At 44.1% G+C, this 12,860-nt stretch overlaps 1 protein-coding gene across 1 annotated transcript in view; it reads left to right on the top strand.

Moving 5' to 3' along the window:
• LOC121286000 (nitric oxide synthase, brain-like) overlaps nt 1-12,860 on the top strand; it is a 99,775-nt gene that overhangs the window by 62,573 nt on the left and 24,342 nt on the right. The window contains 4 exon segments of the mRNA XM_041203016.1: nt 1,657-1,850; nt 6,550-6,719; nt 7,499-7,709; nt 9,107-9,194. Coding sequence (XP_041058950.1) covers nt 1,657-1,850; nt 6,550-6,719; nt 7,499-7,709; nt 9,107-9,194 — 663 coding nt within the window.

Here is a 12,860-nt window from a genome sequence, read left to right as displayed (position 1 = left end):
GTCAGTTAGATTTTAAGAAGTATATTGGGAGTCATTACATTTCTGCTGGTTTCGAATTCTGGTGTACAGATACTGCCCAGTGTGGTACTTAATCGTTCAGACCCAGATTATACCAGGTTAACCTCTGATGGATTCACTTACCTCAGTTGAGATGATGGTAGAGATACTTCAATTTTCTTCCCAAACTGTATGTAAGGGAACAGCCACTGTTCCCTCTCTCATTAGTAATTCAGTAATCTTTGTTGGAAATTGGATTTCCATGAACATTGGCTGAGGTCATGATTGGCTCAGTTGTGCTGCCCTCCATAACCGAATAGATTGTTCACAGCCTAGGCTCACATATTGGAGAAAGGCCACTTGGATGGCTGGTTCTCATGGAGCCTTGCCCCAGCAAACTGTCATGAGTAGAGGGAAAAGGAAAATTAAAGCATGAAGATTTGGGAGGGGAAGGTGGGTAGAGGTGCCATTAAGCTTGGGCAAGGGAATTATGTTCGTAGAAACTAAATAATCAGATACAAAAACCTTCTCATTAGAACATCAGTGCCTAAGGTTACAGAGATCCAATTGGCCACGCATTCGTTTGCTTACAGGTAACTAACACTGTGCTTACACAGCGTGCGATGGAGATGTTTCCCTATTCTAACAGATCACTTATCCCAGTAATGCAGATCATGTGTTGCGATCTCCCAATCAGCCACCATAAATTCAGAAGTATAAGAAAACCCCCTGCAGAAATTATACCCTGTCATGTTTGAGATGCTGAGAGTGCACCTTTAACTCCATTGTCAGATTTATATCACGTGCAAATATATGAAAATAAGGAAAAGACCAACTCAGATTGAGCATTTTACTGATATCTGGGTTTGCACCTCAGCTATGATCCAGCAGGAATTTTCATTTGAAAAGAGGGAAAGTTCTAATTTAGGAAACAAGGTGTTAAAATGTAAGTTCATTACTTGGAGTAAAAGTTTCAACAAAGGAAGCAGCTGATGTCAGAAGTTAAATGCTAAGAAAGAATTTATGTTAATTAGTCAAGGTTGTTAAATAATATGTATATATTACTATCAATTTCAGATAAAACTGTTCCTGTTCAGAAGAATCGAGGGAGAAAAGTTTAATTTCCTTCTCCGTCAACTCATTACATGACCTGGTGCTAAGTTCTCCAGTTGTCCCGTTGTGTCGTTCTTCCTTACTAAGATTCTGTATTACAATGACAGTCCACGCTTTGCTTTATTTGGCTTTGCAGCTTCTGCCATGACCTGATGCATGAATGCACTGTCCACTGTGGTACAGAGACAATTGGACCAGGAAGTCTGGGGTACTCCTGTTTAGTGGCCTTAGAGTAAGGAAACTTGGAAGAGGCCGTCAGACTTCCAGCTCCTGGTCACTATAGAGTGATGCTGGTTGGAAAGTAAGCATAGATAGATATCAGTAAGGACAGGGCTGTGCTTTACTCTGTTGCCCTTTATAGTCAAATGATCATCATTTGGGGTTGACTTATGAAGAGGCTTGGCGGGCTGTGGAATCATGTCTCAACAAAAGTGACAATTGCCATGATGTAAAGGAAAATGTTTTGAGGGCAGAGTACAATGAAAAAAAGGGAATGTAAGTTTTTTAATCTGAGTGTTTGAAGCAATGTTTTGTCTTTCCATTTAGCCGTTCCACAATTTTACTACGGATGCACATAGATGAGCAAAAAGAATTACAGTACCAACCTGGTGACCATCTTGGGGTCTTTTCTGGGAACCATGAAGGTTTGGTCAATGCCTTGACTGACCGATTAGAAGATGCGCCTCCTGTGAATCAGGTCATAAAAGTTGAATTTTTGGAGGAGAGAAGCACAGCTTTAGGTAATTATAGAACGTATATTTTGGATTTTCAAAGAAAGATGTCTACATGTCTCGACAAAACTCTGTGAAACTATCAGGCATACTGGGTCTACTCAAAATAGAGTATAGAGTTATTTGAAATTTATTCAAAGCAAAATTAGAGAGTGCAGATATCCTTTTGTAATCTGCTGCTATCCGGATTTATATTTTACTAGTACGATACCCTAATGGTTAATACCATACTGAATGAGAGGAGCTGACTTCTCCATTCCCTCCTGACAGAAGCAAAAACATTGACTTCACTGGCAGAAGCTAGGAGGTAGTGGTGCAGATGAGCCTGTTCCTGCACTTGAGACTATGGATTGTCTGGGAACAGCAAATACAGGAAATATTGAGCAGGGAGGAGCACATCTAGACAATGCGCCCATCAACGCTAATCTCAACAGGGTTCCACTAGGCATAAAGGATCAGTTTGGGAAGCTTAACAATCTCACGCCCTCTCCATGATATGTGCAGATAGATAGAAACTAAAAGGTCAGGGGACAATCTTCCATTCACTGGGCTCAACAATGGACTTTAGCCCAGAAACTCAAGAGTGAAAGAACAGAACCTGTGGCCTACTCCATGGTACTGCATAGGCACTGCAATTGGATTAACTAATCAAAAATTTGTACATCACAGCATTGTTACGGCACTGAAGGAGGCCATTTGGCCCATCATGTGTGCACCGACTCTCCAAATGAGCATCATAACAATGCCATTCTTCTGCCTTTTCCCCATACTCTTGCACATTGTTTCTATTCAAATAATCATCTAATGCCCTCTTGAATGTCTCAATTGAACTTTCCTCCATTACACTTCCAGACAGTGCATTCCAGGCTCAAACCACTGGCTGTATGAAAATGCTTCTTTTGCAAATCACTTTAAATAAGACCATAAGACATAGGAGCAGAAATTAGGGCATTCGGTCCATTGAGTCTGCTCTGCCATTCAAATATAGCTGATAAGTTTCTCAAGCCCATTCTCCCACCTTCTCCCCGTAACCTTTGATCCCCTTACCAATCAAGAACCTATCTATCTCGGTCTTAAATACACTCAATGACCTGGCCTTCACAGCCTTCTGTGGCAATGAATTCCATAGATTCACCACTCTCTGGCTAAAGAAGTTTCTCCTCATCTCTGTTCTAAAAGGTCTTCCCTTTTTTCTGAGGCTGTGCCCTCGGGTCCTAGTCTCTCCTACTAATGGAAACATCTTCCCCATGTCCACTCTATCCAGGCCTTTCTGTAAGTTTCAATCAGCTCCCCCCTCATCCTCCTAAACTCCATCAAGTATAGACCCAGAGTTTTCAACCGTTCCTCATATGTTAAGCCTTTCATTCCTGGGATCATTCTCGTGAACCTCCTCTGGACCCTCTCCAGGGCCAGCACATCCTTCCTGAGGTACGAGGCCCAAAATTGTTCACAATATCTAAATGTGGTCTGACCAGAGCCTTATAAAGCCTCAGCAGCACATCCCTGCTTTTATATCCTAGTCCTCTCGAAATAACTACCGACTCAACCTGCAAGTTAATCTTAAGAGAATCCTGGACTAGGACTCCCAAGTCCCTTTGCACTCCAGATTTCTGAATTCTCTCCGCATTTAGAAAATAGTCTATGCCTCTATACTTCCTACCAAAGTGCATGACCTCACACTTTCCCACCTTGTATTCCATCTGCCACTTCTTTGCCCATTCTCCTAACCTGTCCAAATCCTTCTGCAGCCTCCCTGCCTCCTCAATACTACCTGAGCCTCCACCTATCATTGTTTCATCTGCAAACTTAGCCAAGATGTCCTCAGTTCCTTCATCTAGATCATTAATGTATAAAGTGAAAAGTTGTGGTCCCAGCACTGACCCCTGCGGAACTCCACTAGTCACCGGCCACCATCGTGAGAAGGACCTCCTTATCCCCACTCTCTGCCTCCTGCTAGACAGCCAATCTTCTATCCATGCTAGTTCCTTGCCTCTAACACCATGGGCTTTTATCTTACTGAGCAGCCTCCTGTGCGGCACCTTGTCAAAGGCCTTCTGGAAGTCCAAGTAGATAACATCCATTTGCTCTCCTTTGTCTAACCTACTCATTACCTCCTCAAGGAATTCTAACAGATTTGTCAGGCATGACCTCTCCTTGATAAAAATGTGCTGACTTTGCCCGATTTTACCATGCACTTCCAAGTATTCTGACAGGCAGGACAGGTGGAGAGAGTAGTTAATGAAGCATACAGTATACTGTGCTTTATTAATAGGGGCATAGAGTACAAGAGCATCTGTGTCCCCTCAGTCTTGATCCCTTGATGAGTAGAAACAGTTTCTCCCTATTTACTCTGTCCAGCCCCCTCATGATTTTGAACACCTCCTCGCCAAGGAGAACAGTCTCAACCTCTCCAATCTATCTCCATAACTCAAGTTTCTCAGCCCTGGAACCATTCTTGTAAACCTCTTCTGCACTCTCGCCAATGAAATCACATCCTTCCTACCGTGTGGCACCCAGAACTGTACAATACTCCAGCTGAGGTCTAACAAGTGTCCTATATAAGCTCAGCATAACCTCCATGCTCTTGTACTCTATGTCCCTATTAATAAAGCCCAGGATACTGTATGCTTCATTAACTACTCTCTCCACCTGTCCTGCCACCTTCAATGATCTCTGCTCCTGCACATCCTTAAGAATTGTACCCTTATTTTATATTGTCTCTCCATGTTCTTCTTACCAAAATTAATCAAGGAAAAGCAAGGGTCCCAATACCAGCGTCTGGGGAGCTCCACTACAAACCTTCCTCCAACCCGGAAAATATCCATTGACCATTACCCTGTTTCCTATTACTCAGCCAATTTTGTATCCACATTGTTACTGTCACTTTTATTTCATGAGCTATAACTTTTTTCACAAGTCTTTTGCATGGCACTTTATTAAATGCCTTTTGAAAGTCCACGTACACTGCATTACCCTCAACAACCCTGTCTGTTACCTCTTCAAAAAACTCCAGCAAGTTAGTTAAACACAATTTTCCCTTTATAAATCCATGCTGGCTCTTCCTAATCAACCCATATTTTTCCATGTGACTGCTAATTCTATCCCGAATAATTTTCTCTAGAAACTTCCCCACCACTGAAGTTAAACTGACTGATCTGTAATTGCTGGTCTTATCCTTACAACTTTTTTGAACAAGGATGTAATGTTTGCAATTCTCCAGTCCTCTGGCACCTCCCCGAGTCTAGAGAAGACTGAAATATTATAGCCAATGTCCCTGCAATTTCCACTCTCACTTTCTTCAATATCCTTGGACACATCTCATCTGGTCCCGATGTCTTGTCAACCTTAAGGAACAACAGTCTATTCAACACTTCCTCCTTATCAATTTTGAATCCTTCTAGTGACCGAGTTTCCTCCTCTGTCACCGTGGCCTTGGTAGCATCTGCTTCCTTGGTAAAGACAGATGCAAAGTATTCATTTAACACCTCAGTCAGGCCCCCGCTCCCATGTGTAAATCCCCTTTTTAGTCCCTAATTGGCCCTACTCCTCCTTTTACCACCCTCTTACTAGTTATGTGCCAATAGAGGACTTTGGGATTCCGCTTTATGTTGGCTGTCTTTTCTCATGACCGCCCTTTGCTCCTCTTATTTGCTTTTTCACTTGCCCTCTGAACCTTCTGTATTCTGCTTGGTTCTTGGTTGTACTTTCTACCTGACAACTATCATAAACACATTTTTTCTGCTTTGGTATTTTCAATGGGCAAGCTGGGTGTTGGGACAGTGAAGTAAAAACATTGCCTCTCCTACCTTCAATTAGAAATGAATATTCACCTCCAGCGCCCTGTGAGAAGAGCTTTGTTGCCAAACAGATATGTTGCTCGTTTGGAATTCTGCCATTGAGAATGGCTGCAGAGTTTTCTGTCCATTCTGTAGATATTCCTGAAGAATTGAGAGACAATTTGGGAGTATGTGCTTGAAGTACTGATGTGTGCTCTCAGCAGGAGAAGGAATGCTAAGGTCCAGGAATGACTGTTGTTGACATTAGTGGAGATTCTTTGCATGCCAATTAAAACAAATGGACTAATGCTAACTTTAAACATTAAAGTGGAGATGTTGTTTTGGTTCCCCTGAGGGATGTTCAGTTTCCAGGTACAGTGAAGTGGACACAGGGGCACAAATGCTCTACAATTAGTTCTCAACCTCTGAGATTTGCAGGGGTTCCTATATTTCTGGAGTTAGTGCAGACCCAGTGTAACAATGCAAATGAGGTGGAAAGTAGCTTTCACAGTCCTCCAACCTTGCTCTCTTCTGACTGCATCCAAAAGTAACTCTTGCAGAGGGGACAGCCTAAAAACACTGATGATGAGGCTTTCCCTGGGACACCCGCAAAATGGGATCATTGGATTACCCCAAAGATGAAGGACAGGAAAATTTAGAAAATAATTTCTTACCTCCCCAACCCTCACTCCCTGCAAGAACTTCAATGACAACCAGGAGGCATCAAAGTTGGTAGCCGGGTGCAGAAACTCTCACCTTTGCAGCAACAGTCCTGCTTTCCAGTTCCTCCACCTTCGCTCTAATCCCAGTTCTAGTCTCTGCCTGGAAATCTGGGCAGACTCCCCTCACATACCTGGCCTGTAAGGTAATTTGGCCCTTAAATATTCCTGTATTCTAGGTTGCAGCTTGTAAAATCTCTTTTGTCCACTCAGGCGTTATCAGCAACTGGAGTGATGAGAATCGCATTCCGCCTTGCACCATCTTTCAAGTTTTTAAGTACTATTTGGACATCACAACTGTCCCAAGCCCACTCTTACTGCAGCAGTTCGCTCTCTTGGCAAGAAATGAGGAGCAAAAAAAAAGGCTTGAAGTTCTCAGCAAGGTGAGTCTTTTACCACTTCTTTTTTGTTTTAAGTCATTAAGTAATTTTAGCTAGGTTTATATTTTGAAAAGCAAGAGAGTGAGCCCCTTGCCAGCTGTCACATCCACTTCCCATAAAGTCTCCCTTCCCATAAAGCATTACATGCCTTGCAATCAAAATGCAACTTAAACATTAACACATTGGCAAACAGTTGGTTCCCTGCAACACACCACAGGAGAGAAAACATCTATATTTTGCACGACAAAATAATTATTAAAACGTTGTATGTTTATAAAAACACTGGCCCATTGAACATGTTGGAACTACATTGACGGTACTGCCTAAAATTCTGCACCCCGAATGCTGTGCAAAATTGGTCATGGGATTTCTCCATAGCTTCACCGACATGATTTGTTTCATCCACTTTAGCTGGAGGTGCAAATATTGGGGCCAGTCCTTACTACAACTCTATGTGAGGTGATGCTAGTTTAGTCAGCAACTGGCAAAATCAGCTTTTGTCTAGGAAGTACCAACTGTAGGCATAGTATTCAACCAGTGATCACTGCACTCTAAAGCAGTACAATCTGAGTATAGATTATTTCTCCTCTTGATGTTACCAATAATATGGATTCTTGGCTGCTCCAGCAAAATCTCTTTCCCTCCCAACACCAGCAACCTTTGGTTTACATAAGCCCTCTGCAGTGTAAGAAAGATGCACCTTTGGAGCATGGAATAATTCTAACTGTAATATGATATGCTTGCTGTGGCGGTTTAATAAAGACCATGAATTCTATTGGTAGGGATTGCAGGAGTATGAGAAATGGAAATGGTACAATAACCCGACCGTTGTCGAAGTGCTGGAGGAGTTTCCTTCTGTTCAGGTTCCAACAACCCTGCTACTTACCCAGCTTCCTCTGCTGCAACCTCGATATTACTCCATCAGCTCATCTCCTGACATGTACCCAGATGAGATTCACCTTACAGTGGCTGTTGTTTCTTACCGCACAAGAGGTACAGGAATCAAAAGTATGACATAAGCTCATCGCTGATACATTGCTGCAGAATAGTTTTTTTAAGGAGGGATTTCTATCTCTCAGTGGCATTAAAGTTATGCCCAAGCATATGGATGAAAAAGATGAAGTTAAGTTTAATTGTGGTGTTGGGACACTATCCAGCATGTGATTTGAAACGAGGTCTTGTCAGCCTGTTGAAGCTTCACCTCATGCATTTGTCTGCCATGAAACATAGAAGAACATACTAGCAACGAAGGACAGAGAAACACCCTCTAGTCCATCCAACCAGTCTGTTCTGCACAATTCTGGTTCCTGTCAATATAAAGACTCTGTACTCCACCCAAAAACCATGTGACCTCCTGGGGAAGGTGATAAAAGATAAAAACCCAGGCCAACTGGGAGAAAAAAAAATAGGGAATTTCTTCTCTGACCCACTTCGGCAATCCAAACTAATCCAAAATATCACTTTGACCCTAATAATGCAATGCAGTGTCTACCTTTTGAACAAGATAATTCAGCCCCAGCTCATGCTTCAAGGTTCAAGGTCTACTGTGCAGGGCACTGTGGATGTTGTAAAGTGCAGGAGAGCCAACAAGATAAATCAAGTTGTGAAGATGAATCGGGTGGCATCAAGATTGGGTTTTTAAAACCTCTCAATTATAGATAAAGCTGAAGACCAAAGGTGCTACAAAGCTCCACAGTTTTGTGGTCTGGGGGAAGGATGAGTTAAATAGATTTTGGTGCAACAAGTCCTAATTTCAACACAGCAAGAAAACGTGAAAGAAGAAAGGTGAACAGGATGGTAAATTTGAAGCTCAGGAGGAATCCTGGAGGAAAGCTTAGAGAAAGTTTACCAACAGATAGCTTTGACATACAAAACCATGACTGAATATAAAATGTATTCATTCGTCTAAGTGTGCAACCATAAGCATTAGAACAGAACATAAGGAAATGGGGAAAATTAAAATCACTGGATTGAAATCTACTGGCCATGTACTGGATTCAGCTCTTAACAGGACAAGAGCGAATGGAAGAATATCTCATATACGATGCTATCTAATTTTGATACTTGTTGCTTAATACTTGTTTTACATTAATTGTTACATGTTGTGGCTTAGTAGCAATGCAATTTACATTCTATTCAATGGTAGCATGTTGTCCATTCCATAATTCCACAAGATATTCCACAGGATATTTCAAAAGATAATTCAGTGATGACCACTCCCTGGCCCACCCTAGTGACCAGTTGCAGAGGTTGGAGAGTTTAGCTTGAGTGATGAAATGCTGCATGACAAGGGTGGATGAAAATGAAAAGAGAGTGGACAGTAACCAGCAATTTAAGTGAAATATATCGTAGTTATCTTTGATAATGAGCGGATGACTTTTTGTTTACAGATGGTGAAGGATCACTACACCATGGAGTCTGCTCTTCCTGGCTTAACAGAATAGACACAGATGAAATGGTGCCTTGCTTTGTCAGAGGGTAATCAGTTTGTCATGAATATATGGGAGAGAATTTTCCCCCCATTGGGGGGGTTGTGCGGGGGCAGGCACGGGCGTGTGTGGGGACAGGCGCTGGCCGAGGCGGGCATGGACATGATTGGCGCCCCCGATTGGGTCTGTGCCACCATTTTACGTGGGTGAGCCAATTAAGGCCCGCCCAGCGTGACGCACACCCAGAAGTGCTGAGCGCTTCCAATGCTGGCAGGGGGCGGGGTTCCCTGAGTCAGGAGAGCGAAATCTCCTGAGGCACAGAGCTGCCTCAGGGAGATAAGTTTTATGTTTTAAAAGTTTTAATGAAGAAAAAAAATGTAAGACATGTCCCCGCATGTGACAGTGTCACATGAGCTGGGACATGTCAATGAACAAATGAAAAAATTTATTTAATTTATAAACCCTTCATGAAACCTCCTACAGCCCACGGATGAGGTTCCATGAAAAATGTGAAGGCCGCCAGGGCTCTTCGCTGCCCGCCAACCTTAAGGTTGGATGGGCAGCCTTCTCAAAAGCTTTAATTAGTTAATTAATGGCCTTAACAGGTCTTTGTCTGGAATTCGCTACGAGAGGAAGTGGAGGAAGCAGGTACGATAGTGGTGTTTAAGAGGCAACTTGACAAATACATGAATAGGATGGGAATAGTGGGATACGGACCCCAGAAGTGCAAAATGTTTTAGTTTGACAGGCAATATGATCGGTGCAAGCTTGGAGGGCCGAAGGGCCTGTTCCTGTGCTGTACTTTTCTTCGTTCTTTGACAATACGGTGGGCGCGCAGCTGAGTCTACTGCATGCCTGCCGAACTGAAAATCTAAATGACGCACGGCGATGTCGGGACACACGCCCGATGTCACCCCGCGTCATTTTATGCTTTGGTGAGTGCTCACCGTGCCGAAGATTCAGCCAATGAAGTTTAAAGCTGCCTGGGCTGTATGGGCAGGTTTTCTCCACCCTGACACCAGTTCTCCAAATTTTCCTGTCCCACCTGCGATGATGCCCACCAGTTGCAGGGCTGGAAAACCCTGGCCTATAAAAACTACACTCTACAAATCTTTACACAGGTCCTTAAATTTTGAAAAGTACTTTTGAGAAAGATAGGTCAGATTTTCCTGTACCTGGGTATAATGTGCCATCTTCCCCACCCAGGCAGTGATGTGGTGATATTGTCATGAGGCCAGAGACCCAGGGTAATGCTCTGAGGACTTGGGTTTGAATCCCATCACAGCAGATGGTAATATTTGAATTCAATAAAAATCTGGAATTAAAAGTCTAATGATGACCATGAAACGATTACCAATTGTTCTAAAAACACATCTGGTTCACTAATGTCCTTTAGAGGAGGAAATCTGCCATCCTTACCTGGTCTGGCCTGTATGTGACTCCAGACCCACAGCAATGGGGTTGACTCTTGAAACGCTCTCTGAACAAGGGCAATTAGGGATGGGCAATGAATGCTGGCCTTGCCAGTGATCCCATGTACGAATAGAATAAAAAAAATTATTTGGTGAACTGCATCTATTCAATCTTAGCATTCCTGGTTAATAGCAGAAAAATAGTGATTTCCCCTTCTCCAGAGTACTGCGCAAGTAAAGCTTATGTTGTAAAATGCATACTAGTGCTTGTAACTATAATCTATTGGAAATGTTACAGTCAGAGCTTAAACTGATCATGGCTGGAGCAGCAAAAGAGGGTAGAGGTCACTGACACTTCAACCTCAACCTCACATTCAGATGAAATATTTCACACATCATTTACATCAGCCTGTACAGAAGCTTATGTAGGCGCTTTAAATTTTATCCTGTAAATGAGGTAAGGCACTTATTCAAAATTAGCTTCCGTGGAGTGGCAATTGGAGTCGGATTGCCACTTCACTCCTAGTTACTTACCTTAAAATGAAGCCATTCATTTCTCGCTCGAAATTCTGACTCGGGCCAAGTGAGAAAGGTTCAGTGCAACAGGTTACCAAGGCCTTGTGTCCAGGGCAGCTGAGTCAGAGGTAAGTAAGCCATGCCTCCTTTTAACAGCACGAGCTGCTGTAAAGCAGGTAAGCTTCTCAGTCCAGCCGCTTTGAGAAGCCAAGGGGAAGGTAGGTTTGTAAGGTGAGTGGGTAGGATGGGTGGCATTGGGGGGGTGGGGGGGGGGGGGGGGCGGTGAGGGGAAGTTGGATGGTCAGTGAGGAGGATAGGCAATGGGGGTGAGGGTTAGGTGGTCAGTTGTGGGTGAGGATTAGTTGGTCCGTTGGGTATGGTCAGTGCAGAGGGTCAATGGGGGGATCGGATGGCCAGTGGAGGTGTTCAGTGTGGGGGGGGTGGTTGGTCAGTGGGGGGAGGTCAGTATGGCATGGTCAGTGGGGGGGCGCTGGTCAGTGGGATCTGGGTGATCAGTGGGGGTGATCAGTGTGGCGGGTTTGGGTGTTCAGTGCAGGGGAGGGTGGTCCAGGCGGTAGTGTCCAGATGGTCAGTGGGGGGGTGGTCAGTGGGGTGTCAGGTGGTCAAGGTGGGTGGTCAGTGGGGAGGTGGTCATTGGGGTGGTAGCCAGTGGGGAGGGTCAGGTGGTCAGTGGCAGGTGGTCAAGGGAGCTGGTCAGTGGGGAGAGCTTGGGCATAGTTGGGATTCGTGGAGGGCAGTACTAGGTAGTCAGGTGGTGAGGAGGGCAATTGGGAAATGGGGGTGTAGTCAGGGTTGGGGAGGGCAGTTGGTGGAAGGGCGGGGGAATGTAATCAGGAGCGCTGTGGAGGGTCCTGGTTTTGGGGGAGTTCCGTGTTGGGGAGGGGGTAGATTTGTAAGTACTGTAGTTACCCAGAAGCTAGAAGTGGTTTTAATTCTTCTAACCTCTTCTGGATAACTATTACTGTAAGACAGTTGGAACCATCCGAATTTTGCAATTTAAGTCACAGCATTGGATGGTTCCCATTGCAAGGCTATTGCCCAAAGGAAGTTTGAACATCCCGAGCATATGTTGTGCAATCCGTACATTGGGACTTCCGGGTGAAGGGTTTCCCAGTGCATCTTTGGGTACCCGCCCACTAGGGGAACAAAAGTTATGGGCCAATGCAATACAAATCTAACTGCAAGTCCAGTGTGAGGCTTTCGTAAAGACAAAAGATGGCCATTTAGTGACATTTTGAGGACATTACTGAACTTTCATTTTAGCATGAAACTAATACATCTTTATACACACATTTTTATAGAGTTGCATAATCTGTGCACACTGCCAAAGGAAATTATTGTTTTATGTATCTTCGAGGATACATAACTATTCTGGTTGTCCCTCTGCAATTCACTAAATCCAGTCTCACTGGGCCAAGTAACTCACAGGGCTAAGAGCAAGCAAACAACTCCCTCCCTGTCACTGTTTCCAGGACTGTCACTGACCTCATCTCCTCTGGGGATCTCCCTCCCACAGCTTCCAACCTGATAGTTGCCCAACCTCGGACAGCCCGCTTCTATCTCCTACCCAAAATCCACAAACAGAACTGCCCCGGTAGACCGATCGTCTCAGCTTGCTCCTGCCCCACAGAACTCATTTCTCGTTATCTTGACTCCCTTCTCTCTCCCCTTGTCCAGTCCCTTCCCACCTACATCCGTGATTCCTCTGACACCTTACGTCACATCAACAATTTCCAGTTCCCTGGCCCCTACCGCTTCCTCTTCAC

The sequence above is a fragment of the Carcharodon carcharias genome, chromosome 13 (genome assembly GCF_017639515.1).
Source record: "Carcharodon carcharias isolate sCarCar2 chromosome 13, sCarCar2.pri, whole genome shotgun sequence".
Lineage (NCBI taxonomy): Eukaryota > Metazoa > Chordata > Chondrichthyes > Lamniformes > Lamnidae > Carcharodon > Carcharodon carcharias.
Note: the sequence above shows the minus strand (reverse complement) of the source record. Positions and strands in the feature narration are given on the sequence as shown.